Consider the following 15,055-nt stretch of genomic DNA (forward strand, 5'->3'; position numbering starts at 1 on the left):
TGGAGCCAGAATTTTGTCATGTGAGGGCTTACATTAAAACACGAATTTCGATAAAATAATATATAAAATATTTATCGGTAAAAAATAAATTTATGTTATTATTGGTGCTAATAAAATGATGATTTAACATAATTCATTTTCCATATTACAAATTAGACAGGTTAGAGTTAAAAGAATTTTGCTATTTTTATTTTTGAGAGAAATAAGAGGCTCAAGCATGTTTGATCCAAAATGAAGAACTAGTGACGAGAACATGGATGAATTGGTCAAGAGGAGATGAGCAAACCAACATTGTTGAGACTTGATTTGCATCATTCGACGCTGAGATTGAGCCTTGAACATTTGATTCAAGACTTCCCATTACAGCAATTGAAGGTTGATAAGAGAGAGAGGAATGGATCCAACTCAGGATGAGTTGATCCTGGCGCTGCCACAAAATTCAATTGGTGTTGGCCTGCAGAGTTGAATTTGTAGAGCTTCATTGTGAACAAACTGAGGTTGGGCAAGGATAAGACCCAACCACGTAGTTGAAGCGATAGCCATGTAAGACAGGTTCAACTTGAGAGCTCTGAGTTGGTAATTATTTCTTTCAAGCTTCATAGATATCAGATGATGGAGATTACTCAACTGGATAAAGGAAGGAGAGGGCGCAAAACTTGAAGGATTTTAAATACCATTGGTTGAGAGGCTTGAAGAGCTCTCGGTGGTGGTGTCTATGGTGGATCGATGGCTGCAGCTATTATGGCTTTGATACCATAAAATGGAAATAAGAACAAAGAATTGGAGCTCGCGCACTGTCAATCCATGGGTGAGGAGTTTTCTTGTGTTTCATGTCGATAGAAGTTTGCCTATATGTTACAGTTTGAGTTTGAACTTTCCATTTAAAAATTTAGATTACAACAGCTGAGATATTTACAGAGCTAAAATTTGTTCAGCTTGCAGTGATGATAAGGTTTTGGGTTGTTGAAATGGAGACTGACATCTCCATGCTGATCTCCTAGCTTCTGAAATTAAGTTTAAACATGACAAATCTGTTTCCAAATGAATCAGCAACAGCAAGTAGGTAGTTTGGCACTATCAATTTGACCAACCAGAGGTTGAGAGCATAAAATTCCAAGTTGGTTATCTGCCGGCTTTCAAGGTCAAATGATGCAATTTTCATTCCCAACTACTTTTTTATTCTACTTCATACATCGTAGAACTCGTATGACTTTAAGTTCAGTAACTCAATTAAGTGTTATTCTCACAAGGATTAGGAATCTGATAAACATAATAGAAGGGCAGCTTTAGTGATAATTAAGCTATTTAAAGTATAATATTAGTGACTTTACAAAATACGAATAAGCATACTTGTAGTGGACGATAAAAATATAGAATTGGTTTGCAAGTGATACTGAATCAATAGCGAAGAACAGTAGCTGGATAATAATTACATCAAATTGTGTATTATCCTAAAACTACAGCAGTAAACAATTGACCTGAAGCCACAAAAAAACTGAAGTTGATCCTCACTAGCAGTGAACAGAGGATGTCATCCACATAGCAAATTCAAGTTCTAAGCCCATGTGTGGTTGCTCAACTCACTTTCTCATTGCAAGTTGTCTTGCATAAATAATTGGCATGGAACTAATAGTTTCAGCATACTGGTCTATTTATCGAGCAGTTTTTGGTTAAAGGAAGGCCTTGCCTTGTGATGTTCGAGAAATAAGACATACATGATTCCTTGGTGAACTTGAATGATAACCTATTCCAAAATCTCATTTGGCCAAAGCCGCCTCCACATAGCTATCTCATCCTTGCAATGGAGTTTCCTGATTCCTCCATAAAATCCATCTGTTTCATTCCCTTCTTCCTGGTGATCCTTTCGACTTATGGCTGCCCGCCTCCATCTTGAGCCATGCGTGTATTGGTTAAATTCTAATATGATGGTATCTACCAAAACAAAAGGCAAATGAATAAATTATATAATAATTTATGTAGTTAATTTGCACAATGCATAATTGCATTTGAAAAACAAAAAGATAAAAACCTTCAACCTAGGTCAAAAAAAGTTGATGTTTTTCCTTTACAAATTAAAAGATGCAAGTAGAAAACAGAAGCTTCTATAGTCTAAACAATTTGAAAATCTCCATGTTCGTACTACAGGGATCTCTTATTAAAACACCAAGCTCGCAAAATGGTTATTTATAAAGCCATCGGAGTAATAATTGGTAAGTCTTGAAAAGCAGCCTATGATGATATGAGTCAATATTATAGCTGGACACCTTATATTTGCCCTGCAATTCCTCATATTTCTTCCTCCATGGATGAAGAATTAGCTTGAATCTCCAACTAGAGGGCTGCACCATCTATATTATAGAGCAGTATTTGAAATGTTGAGTGCATGGATTAAGGTACCGAGCGGCATGTCATCTTGGCACTGGCAAGGTACTTATTATCTGTGCCAGTGCCGGTGCTCGGCACATATATGTGTATGGTGAGGCACTTGCATGATATGTACCATGTCACATCATGTTTGCCGATCCGTGCCAGTAAGGCACTTGTACAACACCTTCGGTGTCATACCATGCTTGCCAACTAGTGTTGGTAAGGAACTTGTATGGTATAACAGTAACAATTTGCGCAGCTAAACTATAAGCTCTAAAGATCAGAGCCACCATATGCCTTTTTAACAAGAACATCTATAATAATTAAAAATGGTGCTTGTTTCAGGGATGATATATATGAGCTTATGGTAGTTAGAAAATGGACATCTTGTGTCCTCATGTGATAATTTCTTACTCATTAATCATTCAAATTGCAGTTTTTCATGTTTCTTACTTCCACATATTGTTTTATCCATTTTACGTGTTTGAAATATTTAATGTTAAAATTGGATGTTATTAACAGCATCACCTGAGGCCCATTGTAATAGTTAAGTCCTCTCTTCCACTAAAAAAGAATATATTATGAGATTAAGGGTTAAAATATTGGGTTTTCGAGCTTCACTACACAAGCAGGACATGTTTCATTTATCCATATTCGCTAAGACATGTCAAGCCTTAACTAATGTGATAAGTCTTACAGCAATGCATATCTAACCATGTTATGCTGCTTCAGATTGAACATCTAGTTTTCAAGAAAATAGTGTAAAAGTTTGATAACAAAGGCTCCAAAAATAGAACAAACAATTCAATGAAGATTAGAATTGAGAAAAAAATACAGGATTCCATCACAGGAGATAGATGTGTTTCAGTACCCGTATTGGTACTATTCTGGTACAATGTCGATATGGATTGGTTCATGGTACCGTCACTCAGTATAACACCCATACTAAGAATTGGTTCACCATTGGCACAGTATGGTATGCCCAGTAGATTGCAGTATGGTAGGCTCGGTACATGGCAGTATAGTCTTGTATGGCGAACCATACTCTAGAATGTTGTTAGAATATTCTACAAGTTCTAGTAAGTCCAATATGTTCACAATACCTGCTGATTTTTGTTCCATGAGCAACTTTAACACTAGTGACCAATTTCAGAAAAAGTTCTGTTCTTTTCCTTACAAGAGTTTGAAATATTGATTATATTTATTTAACATGTCTGCGGGTCTGAAAGTATTCTGCACTAAAATCTTTGAACTATGTAGCCTAAATCAGCTTGACGACAAGAAATGAAGAAAGAAAAGCAATTATATAGGTTCTCACCACTTTTATGACATCGGCAGTGATGTTCATTCCCATCACAGGACTCCAAATGACCCACAACTCCATACCACCAGCCTGCGAAATGGCCAAACATAATGGAATATATCTCTTCTTAGTCAATGGTCCATATATTTCATGGTTTAAAATTCACAAAATAATTATTTGGGGGCACATTAAAGAGCAAAACCCTGGAAAAGGAATATATAACTAGAATTATAAAGCACACACTACATTTTTGTAATAACTAATAAATACCATATGAACAGCGATGCCAAAAACACTCACCATATGGGAATTCTTTGTTTCTCCTCCACTGGATCTCGATATGATCGCCCGGGCACAGGTCATTCAAACAATCAGAGACATGAAGATCATGTGCAGGAGTATCAACAGGTGGTGCTCTAAGTCTGTCCCACTCTATTCCTTCCTCTATTTTTACTGGCCTTCTCCCATGAGGTGGATACCTATGGAGCAATTCATCATTGAGTATCTATATAACATCTATTTCAACAAGGTCAAAAAAAATACTTCAGTGATTTCACTTTTGATTGGACATAAGAGTCACTAAACTTAAGAAGTGTTACGCAAACAAAATGAAATATGACCATGGACAAATTTTAACAAAAATAGTATGAGGGTGAAAAACAAAAGAGGAAGCTGTCTTCGCATTTGTATCAGGCATCTCTCCACATACCTTGCATAAAAGGTGTCTGTGTGGCGATCATAACTAAGCTCAGCATCATAACACGACAACAAAAAGCCGACATGTCCGTTCTGCAGAAATGATTAAATGGACTAACTTAATCTCGTAAACAAAGAGGTAGAGATGTCATATATCACTCACTGATAGAGATTCCAATGTTAGCATGAAAAAGAACAAGCCTAAAAGCTAATGCTTCATTCTAGCATATCAAACAAATGATAACCATTAAAACCAGATCTATAAAATCAGAAATAGGGATACAAACAGGGAAGAAGAGAACCATTTATGTCCAATAATAATAGCCGAAAGAACATATAGTAGCACAAAGTAATGATGCATATATGCATAAATTTGATGCTTGGAAGATATGAGGCAGATAAAGATAGATAATCATAGAAAACATAATTTTTATTTGAACCACAACCAAATCTTGGTCCAATCAATACCTCGCGGTTGTAGACCTGAGCAGGGAACCAAAATTTGCCACTCTCAAGCACCAGATACCAGGACATGATCGAATCCATCGGTAAAGGGCTCGAAGGCCTATTGCCATTGTCGAGCTTGGACTGGAGCCAAGAAAGAGGCCAGACATATGAAATAGAACCCATCCATCCCTTTGGCTTCAAGCTTGCCATGGCACCACCCGAAACCAGAGAGACCTTCCTTGAAGATACATACCATTCCCACTCTCTCCGAGCTGCTCGGCCTATCAGCCAACCCCATTTCTCCCTCATATGCCTCTCCCACAAGTGATCGCTCCTGCACCTATCCCTCAATGAGCTACAGACGCATGCCATGTTGGCCAACCCGGCTGGAGAGAGCTTCCCCAGAATGCACTCCAAGGCTAACTCAGGCAAATCCAAGATGGTCATCCCTGAAGTCTCCTCCACGTCTTCCACTCTAGGGACAGAATTCTTAGCAGACATTGTGAATGGAAATCCGCAAACTTTTCTGCTGGTCAGCTGACAATTCTTCAACCAGTGCAGTGAGTGGTACACAAATTCTTGCCAAAACGACACAGACAGCAGCCTCATCTCATCCACCCATGGAGGGAGAGGCTTAGAGATGAGGAACAGAAAGGAGAGGAAAGATACAAGGAGGAAAAGCATCAGATATTCTTCAAGAGAGGGTGATTGGTTCTCCACATAAAGATTAAAGGAGAATATATTAGAAAAATTGCCAAAAAAAAAGTGATAACAAATTAAAGATAAATAAGTTTTTTTTTTTTCTCTTCTTCTTTTGGGTGTGGATCCAGGAAGGAATGATCCTCCTATCAAATATGGAGTTTGCTGATGCACGAGAAGCCCACTAGAGCTTTATAATAAGCTCCATAGAGCAACAAAGTAGGAGAAATTGTAAACACCCAGAGTGGTGTAACCTGGATCGAACAAATCCGAGCTCCGTGCGACAAAAGCAGACTCCAAGGTTGCAAGCTATTGGATGATGACACAGAGGGAGACCAACCAAAGAAATGGTCGAGGAGGCTACTTTACTAACATGAGACTAAAAAAACCTTATATTCTAATATGTTATTGCCTCATGGGCTTGTTCTGACAGGATGTGGGACTAAACCAGCTGTAGATTTAGAGAAGCTTTACAAAAGATCTGGAGAAGGACTAAAGAACCATATAACCAAACCAAGATCTGTCAGAAGAACACTAACCCAGCTTCTTAAAATGAGGAGATGGAGATGAACATCAGTCCATCTAAATCTTCATCTATATACTCAGCTCCAGCTCATGAATCTGTCTCCTGACTCCTTGAGAGAGCCCAAGTATAAAAATGTAGAGAGAGAGACAGCAAGGAAGGTGCTGAGTGTTGGGATGTTGTAAGGTTGGCAGAGAGAGGAGAGAGAGGGCGAGGAGGTTGGGGACCAAACTGGAGATGGCTGGTCTTCCTAACTTTTACTTTCTCACCAAACTCCAACCTCTCTCAATACCCACCAGGACGGTGGAGGCAGCTACAACCCGAAGTTATCATAGGCGATGGTATTTGAGCTACGGGGTTGGGAAATAGATAAGGGGCAGTGCCTTCGCGTCGAGCTGCGCCTGGTGGCCCACCACATTCTTCCCCACGAGCCTTCACCCGTGCTGAAGCTTGGCATTCACTAGATCTCCAAATCCAACGATTCTTTATCTTTTAGCAAGTTTTAGCATTCTGCCTTTATTTATCCATGGCTGCTGGAAACCAATAATTGTTCGATAAGGTGATTAATTTTTATGAATAAGCATTACAAGGACTTCTGCTGGAGTTTTTTTTTTTTTGCCTTTTTCTCTTTTATCTGGCTTCTTAATTCTAAGTTTCAAGGATGAGCAGTGTCTTTTTATATCATTAAAAGCAGTGCTAGATTACATAATAAAAAAAAAAAGCTGGGGAAATTTTTAAGGTAAAAAAAAAAAAAGCAAGCCAGTTCATCTACCATGTTTGCCTATCTCTAAAACTTAATTCTTGCCACTTCATTAGTATTGCATTTTCTTCAGGCAGAAAGCAGGAATAAGATTGGAACAAACCGTATGTCTCACAAATAAGTCTGAAAAAATAGATATAATGAAAGAATAGTTAAACCAGTCAAACCTCTTTATGATATAGGTAAATTATTTCAAGAGGGAGCCTTTTATAAACTATTGCTTGACATAAATTCACCATTTATATTTATTCTTTATTTTGATGAAAATAGATTAAGGAATCCTCCTTTGATGGATACTTGCAGCAAAATCCATGTCGGCTGATGATACCTTTTCTTAGAATAATAGTAAGGCTGCCACTATTTTTTTTTTTTTGTGGATATAAATGATATGAGAATCAGCAAGTTCAAATAATCAATGAAACAAATTCTAAGGATTGAAACTAGGCTTTCTCCAAGTAGAGGAGAAGATACCAAACTAGGAAGCATCTAGTTTAACTAACAAGGCTTGTTCTAGAATGCACAAATGATATATAGGAAAACTTGTTTCTCACTTCCCTGACTGGTGATTGCTTCCTAAATCTATTTCATTTATTCTTTTTTTTATTTTTCTTTCACTCAACCAACCATGATTTGCAGGAAAAGTTGATGATTCAGTTGAATACTTACTGTGGTCTACAAGGGCAATAATAGAACTTAGAGTATTATACTTCGGTGCGATTATTTATTTATTTTTTTGTTTTTAAGCTTGTTATATTTTTGAAATAAAATAGTGTTTGTCGCTCCATGAAAATTGATTACTTAATTATCACGAAGTATTAGTAGATCTTCCCACAATTAGGAGTTTTTGTGAGAAAAATCCTAGAAGTACTTGTTACCATTATAGTTACCACCCAGATCATAAATACCATGTTATGTGGTGATCCAACAGACACCATCTATATCTCACTAATATCCAATTGTCATGCACAGTAGGAGATCCAATCATATATGGCAGGGTCAAGAATTACATATGGCTCCTTGATTGATGGAAGATGGTAGAAGAGACAACAGATGGGAGCCTGTTAATTAAATGCCACATGAAAAGATTCTTGTGAAGTAGTTGGAGATGGTGGGTGTGTTAATGACTTGATAAATTTTTCAGAGTAGTTAGAGATACTATTTATGGAAGTAGAGATTACCTTGTCAAATGAAAAAAAAAAAAATTTATATACAAATATACAATCAAGTTACCTTACAAGTAACAAATATATTAGGCTATGTGCAACCTTCTTCCATTTGCATGAGGTATTTTATTTGATTTACTGCTTCTTAATTCCATTGCTGTCTTTATCCTCACGAATAAAGCTAGATCTAGGGTATCCAAAGAGCACGTAAAAGAGGATTTTGATTCGAAGAAATACTTATCAAGTATTTGACACAAGACACAAACAAGTCTTGCATCAACTTTCGAAATGATGGTGACACTTTTGCTACTATTATGGACTTACTTTTCTATATACTTACGATATGTATTTGTATATATATATATGCGTGCGCATATGTATATGTATGTTGGAGCAGAAGATTCTTGTTAGCAATAGGGCATCTCAACTGACACATATACTTCATTGTATTAGCTCTTGGAGCTGACATGGAGATGTGACTCATTATCACAAGGCATTTGCTTTAATTCCAATTGGTATATTTCATTTTCCAAGTTTTGCAGATGGTTTAACATCTAAATGGAAATTTTTAGTGAAAATACATTTTTACGAAAACTTTAAGGAAAAATTCTAGCCAAATCTCAACCTTGTGGCCACACCCAATATCTCATCTTATTTTCATTTCCTAAGGGTTGATACAAAGAATAGCCATATGGCCACAAATTAAAGATGACTAATCATCAGATACCGTGTAGCCACAGAAATTCCTTTATTTTTAGACCGACATCAAAGGATTGGAACTTTGAATTGATCACCAAAGGAAGTTTCTTAACAACTTAAAAAAAAAAAAAAAAAAAAAAATCTCGAGACACATTAGTTTTACATTGGAATTTGTCCAATCTCGCATGGCCAATGGGTTTTGCAGCCTTGCAAGCATCCTTGTTAGGTAGAAAATTAGGTGTGATGACAACCAAATTGCTTCCCAATCCAATGAGAGAGAACATACTTTTGTTCGACCCTGGAATGCGTAAAGGCAAGCAAGCACTGTGAAATTTGAGACAGTAAAGAGTTGGTGTTGGAATCTTAGTCTAAATCTCTCCCTCTATTGGATCCTCCAAATCTAATATTCACTTTAAATGGTGCCTAACAAATGCACCCCACCCCACCTTTCGTTAGGTGCAACATCAACTGTCTGCATGGAATCCATGAAATAGTTGCGAGCGTAGAGTGGATGGCAATTTAAGAATGTCAAAAGGACTTGGAGTCTTTGTATTAGTGCATGATTAAGGTTTTTCAAAGTGTTTGGACTAATCCCTTCTGGGGTCAGTGGGAGATATTATTATATTCCCAATGATGACATGCTTTGCTTGATGTCTGCCATCTATTTTTCTTCATAAAGATGTCGGCTTTGTACATGTGTGGGGTTAATTGACATCCACATTCAAGTACAAATCTTTTGGATAAAATATTTACTCAGAGGTCGGAGGCAAAATATGTGTTGAGGACAAGAAGACCAAATCAAACCGGCTCCCACCCTCTCTATTTTATCCCTTAACATGACCTAATGAAGCCTTGCATAATTGCAGAGGCAGGAATATCTGTTCAATAGTTTGAATCTTTTTCAACCCAATTTATGATACAATTATTATAACATACTACAAATCAAAACTCTAGTAGTAATCATTTTTTTGTCGATCATGAGATTAATCATATACCGATTTGTCATAATATCTGCCAACTGGTCACCTGATTCACCTCTGTAAATGTCGCAAAGATACATAGTCGACAAAGCTACTTTCTAATCACTTAATATCATAATCATTATGGGATGCTAGAAGCTTATTACCTCTAACTTCAAAATAACATAATTGCGAATATTTTCAATATCTTACCACACTATTCTACAAATAATAGCATTATTAGATATACTACATTATCCATAGGATTTTATATATGTCGGCTCCAGAGTGTTGCCTCAAAACTGTCACAAGGACCACTATGGCATTATTATGATCTTGATTTTAACTTAGTGACAATGGGTTCAACATTAAATATTTAGATCATACTATTTCGTAAAAGTTTTATTTGCTTCTGCAAATATTAGCATTATTAGATATGCTACATCATCCATAGGATCTGTTCCGTGATGGAATTATCTCCAAACCCTCATTTCTCGTTATACATTATCATAGTCTTAAATTTACCTCAAAAAAAATGGGTCAGACGTAGTTTCTAGATGTTGCCAAAAAAAATAATATATTGTCATGATCTTTACTCAAACCATATAAAAAAATATGTTAAAAGTATGATTTTCTATGTATTTGATATTTATAACTATTGCTTTCTCATGAAAATAAAAATAAAAATTAGAGGTAGCAATACTTAACTATTTAATATATTTAATTTGGTTCGATTTATTATAGAATGAATTAGGTTACATGTTGAATAAAAAGATCGGATTCCAATTTAAATTTTTTATCTATTTAATAAATAAATTAAATTTGAGCCAATAAATATTTTGTATCTAATTCGATCTATATCTAATCCGATTTGATTGATCGACACCTCTAAATCCAAATTGATTATTTTTCTGGGCACCAAGAAAGATGTATATAAAAAAAAAAAGGAATATGATAGGAAGTATGATAATGGCCAGCAATGTGGGGCCTTGAAAAATGTTACCACAGCACTTGGTGTGCCAATGGTGGGATCTGACAAGGGATGGGAAGGGCGACTCTGTGGCCCCAAAGCAGGAGCTTATTTTCTCTCGATTTGACGCAGAAAGACCCTCAGCAGGGGAAATGGTGACAAGAAGGACACATCCAGGTCACGGTAGGCACGGTTGGCCCCCACTTCCAAGGGTATCCCAAGCATGAGCATTCGTGACGTTTGGACACTTGGCCGAGGAATCCAAGTTGCCAACTCTAGACGCTGGACGCTAATCTTCTTTTTCTCCTGTGCTGGTTGAAGCTGCAGGAATCCAATCCATTTGCAGATGCCTCAAATCACTAGAAAGTGTTCCCTTTCTTTGTCACCCACAAAGGTGTGAGGACACATGCATCTTACTTAACCTTGCAGTATTCACTTTGCCTCCTCTTCTCCTTGAATTGTTCCATGAATTGGGGAACAATTCAATGCACACAATGGGAGGCAAGGGATAGGCAAAGGAGATAACTTATTCTAATCAAAAGCAAACTTGTCACGAGAGAGAGGGTGAGGTGCTTTCACCAATGGCCGACCATTCACATCGGGCCCCACTCGTGGACTCTGGTTTTGGTAGCTCTGTTATTGGAGTCATATGGGCAATGATGATCTCATGGACTCTCACACTTCTGGGGTTTCATTGGCTTTGGTGCAGTGAGACATCTAGGAATTGCACAAAGAGATAGGGGGTGTGTGTAAGTAATAGCCCGGGCCTATATAGGAGTTGAAACAAGTTTCCATTTTCATAGCAGAGTTGCGTGCAGCATAGAAGGATCTTGTCTATGTTAGAATGTGTTAGAATACGCTTGGTTAGTAAAAGAAAAACAATTGGAAACTCAATTGTTGGCCGTCTAAATAAAAGAGAACACGAATAACAGAATAACATAACAAAAATCATCAGTAAAACAAATGGTGCCAACTCGTGAGGTTCTGGAGACGACTTAAAAAGACATTGAAACCTATAAATCTCCAACAATGAAATTTCTTTCATTTAATCAAAAAATCAAAGCTTCAGATCTCTGCTTGTTCATAAAAATTCTTTCAATTCTCTTTCCATATCAACTAGCAGATGGTGCACGCTAGTTGGTCCCAGGCATAATCTCCTGTCTTCCAGGATTCTTTTTTTTCCTCCAGGATTTCAGTGAGAGAGGAAGAAGAGGGACATGTTAAGGACATGAGAGCGCATTTCCTTGGAGAATTTTGCAGCAGAAAAGTAGAAAGATTGATTGGGTGTGAAATCCACGGAGAGGGCTGCAAGGGTCGATGTTAAGACCTTGGCATTGAGTTTATCATGGAGCCACATGAAAGCTTTGGTTTCCTCAAGAATTCAATGCTTTGGCATTGCATTAAAAAGCTTAGCTCCCAACTGGCCATCATTAATGAACCTATGCAGTTTTGTATAACTTTCCCCTGCCACCTACCTATTATACTTATTAGATCTATCATTGGGCTTCAGCTAAATGATACAGGAAAGAGGACTCAGGATCTTAATATTCCACCTACCAGCTCTGCTCTTTTTATCAGATTGGGACTTCGGTAGAGGATTCCTTGTTCCAAGGTAAGCCAACGAGACTCTGGAAAGACCATTGAAAGGCTATTTGAAAATTATCTTTAAGACGTTCTTTTTTCTTTTTTTTTTGGTGGTTAAGACGTTCTTTCACAATGCTGACAGTTGTCTTCTTCTTTGACTAAATTGGCTCCAATCTTATCCTTCTATGATGTACTATTTATTTTTTTTTCTTTCACTCCGTCCTCCTTCCTTAGGTATTTAACTCCCCGTCCACCCTCTTTTTATGTTCACAAACCATCTCCCAAATTAGTCAGTTACTTTCTTCCACAATATATACATAAGAACCCAGAGGAGTAATTTAGAAACAAAGATATATAATGAGAGAAGGATACACGAAAGGAGGATTCACTTTTCTTTGCACCAATCCATCGTCGAAATGCACAATGGTCACTTCAAGATCTATACAGATAAATGAATGAACAAATTTGAAGTGCTTAAAAAATCTATGTATGACGTAATTCAACCGTCAACATCGCAAAAAAAAAAAAAAATCATGGGAAAGATGTAACATAAACCGCAAAAAAAAAAAGCTAAAGAGGAGCCAAATTTTATTCCATTGTTTTTCCATCAAAATCATCCAATTGTCGACTAGGAGCTAGTTGTGGTAGAGATTATTCTCGCAGGCAATTGACCAAAGAGAGCTCTTATTCAAGTAAATTGGATAACCTGACAATAAGTTGACTTTTTCGAGCTTTACAAAAGGCAACCATATTGCCGCCACGATCGCACCAAAAGAAAAAGTTGTCTTCTTAGAGTCAACAGTGACAAGACTCTTCTTGCCATTTTTATTATATATATATATATATATGAGAAAAAAAAATAGAGATGAAAATGGATCGAATAATATCTATCCAGATTCATTCTTGTATCTAAAACTTTTTTTGATATAAATAAAAATTTGAGCATCCGACTAATATTCATATCCATAAAAAATATATATATAAAATAAATAGAGAACTATCCGGTCCGTATCCGAATATTTGATTCTATTTATAACCTTATTTAATTTTATATAGCACTCATAAATTTTTTAAGAAAAATAAATGACCACATTAACATGCTAGCAACTTGACTTATCACACACTTAGAAATTATTTTGATTTTGTGGTCATAAAGCTTTATTATCCGATTTATATCCAATTATTTATATCTAGAGTTTTAGTATCCAATTTTTATCTACATCCGTTTAAAACAAATATAGATATAAATTTTTACATCCTATTAATATCCGTATCCGTAATTATATTCATTAAATAAAATAAATATGGATATGGATCCAATTGGTATCCGATTTCAACCTTAGGAGGAAATCAACTTATATCTAGATTTTTTTTTTTTTTTTTGGGTGAACTCCTAAAAAAAATACTTTGATATCCCCAGCTGCAATGCCGAACTGCCTATGGTTTTGACTTGGGGCCCTCCTCAAGCACCTGAAATAAAGTCAACTCACAGTTCCCTCCATCCACTAAGCCAAAGTCAAATCTAGAGTTGTTTGTTGAGAGACAAAATTTAGTCCAAACCTAAACAGACCGCGCACGGCTCTCCAGAATGACAAAACCAAAAAGGAACAAAGGAAACCATCCCAATTACGTGCATCCCACAACCAGCTCTTTCAAATACCCACCGCCACCGCCACCGCCACCACCGTCCTACCACCACCCACATCCATGACAGCTTCCCCTCCGCCATCCTCACAATGCCGCCACCATCACCGCCGCCGCACTCATCCAGCTCCGTCGTGCCTGCAGGCTGTCCTGAACGGAGCCCTCCGCGTCCACCGATCACCCTCCAACCTTCCAAAAAGAAGCGGCCTGCCAAGGCCTCCAGGGCCCTCCGAGCGATCCGATCGCTCTTCCGCTCCTTCCCCATCCTCAACCCAGCGTGCCGGCTTCACGCCGCACTCCCAAGGGGAGGACGGCCATACGAAGGCCACATTCATGGCGCCACCCGCACCACCGGCACCCTCTTCGGCCACCGCAAGGGCCGCATCAACCTCGCCATCCAAGACAGCCCCAGGAGCATCCCCATGCTCCTGCTCGAGCTCGCCATTCATACCTGCAGGTTCATGCAGGCGATGAGCTCCGACCACCTCCGGATTGCACTCGAGTGCGAGAAGAAGGCTGCCGACAAAACCATGCTCCTTGACGAGCCCCTGTGGATTGCATACATCAATGGACGTAAAATTGGGTATGCCATCAAGAGGGACCCTAGTGAGAACGATCTCGATATCATGCAGCTGCTCCACACGGTGTCTGTAGGTGCCGGCGTCCTCCCCGGCGATATGACGGACCCAGCCGATGGGGAGATGACATACATAAGGGCGCACTTCGACCGGGTGGCCGGAAGTAAGGATTCAGAGACACTTTACATGCTAAACCCTGACGGAAACACTGGCCCAGAGCTTGCCATCTTTTTTGTTAGAATCTGATACTTCTGATAAGTAATGAGCTCCTAATAATTCAACCTCTCCTTCCAAACATGGAGTCCAGGATCCATAGTTCAGCCATCTCTTCTTGTAACATTAGCAGTGGCTCTCAGCTTTCCACCTTTATTTCTATTATCTGTGCTTCTGTAACAATACTTAGACATTAAGAATATGCCAGCGGAGGTTGACATCATACAACTAAAACTTGGTAACTTTATAGTTTGCCAACAAACATTTAGTCAAAAAAATAAAAGAAAAAAGATGGTTATTAGCAATCTTATTGTTTTGTCCTGTTTTGTCATTATTTTAAGTGTTTGCAAGTGAAAAGATGGATATTGAAATTAGCATGAGTTTGTCGAAAGTCACCAGGAAATCTTAGTTGGAAAGCATCGCTAAATCAGATCAGCTGCGCAGCGCTTA

At 37.8% G+C, this 15,055-nt stretch overlaps 2 protein-coding genes across 2 annotated transcripts; one reads left to right on the forward strand and one right to left on the reverse strand.

The window, feature by feature from the left end:
- Positions 1–1,356: 1,356 nt before the first annotated feature.
- Positions 1,357–6,389, reverse strand: LOC103710333 (F-box protein At2g32560-like). The gene is made up of 5 exons (XM_008796006.4): positions 4,835–6,389; positions 4,380–4,459; positions 3,971–4,149; positions 3,686–3,760; positions 1,357–1,932 (listed from the first exon to the last, which is right to left on the reverse strand). Exons 1-5 carry the CDS (start codon positions 5,495–5,497, stop codon positions 1,745–1,747), a joined length of 1,185 nt encoding a protein of 394 aa, XP_008794228.1. The 5' UTR covers positions 5,498–6,389; the 3' UTR covers positions 1,357–1,744.
- A 6,781-nt stretch (positions 6,390–13,170) lies between these two features.
- LOC103710334 (protein MIZU-KUSSEI 1-like) lies at positions 13,171–14,672 on the forward strand. The gene has a single exon (XM_008796007.3). It carries the CDS (start codon positions 13,907–13,909, stop codon positions 14,636–14,638), a length of 732 nt encoding a protein of 243 aa, XP_008794229.2. The 5' UTR covers positions 13,171–13,906; the 3' UTR covers positions 14,639–14,672.
- The last annotated feature ends 383 nt before the right edge of the window (positions 14,673–15,055 follow it).

Source organism: Phoenix dactylifera, chromosome 3 (genome assembly GCF_009389715.1).
Source record: "Phoenix dactylifera cultivar Barhee BC4 chromosome 3, palm_55x_up_171113_PBpolish2nd_filt_p, whole genome shotgun sequence".
NCBI classification, from domain to species: Eukaryota; Viridiplantae; Streptophyta; class Magnoliopsida; order Arecales; family Arecaceae; genus Phoenix; species Phoenix dactylifera.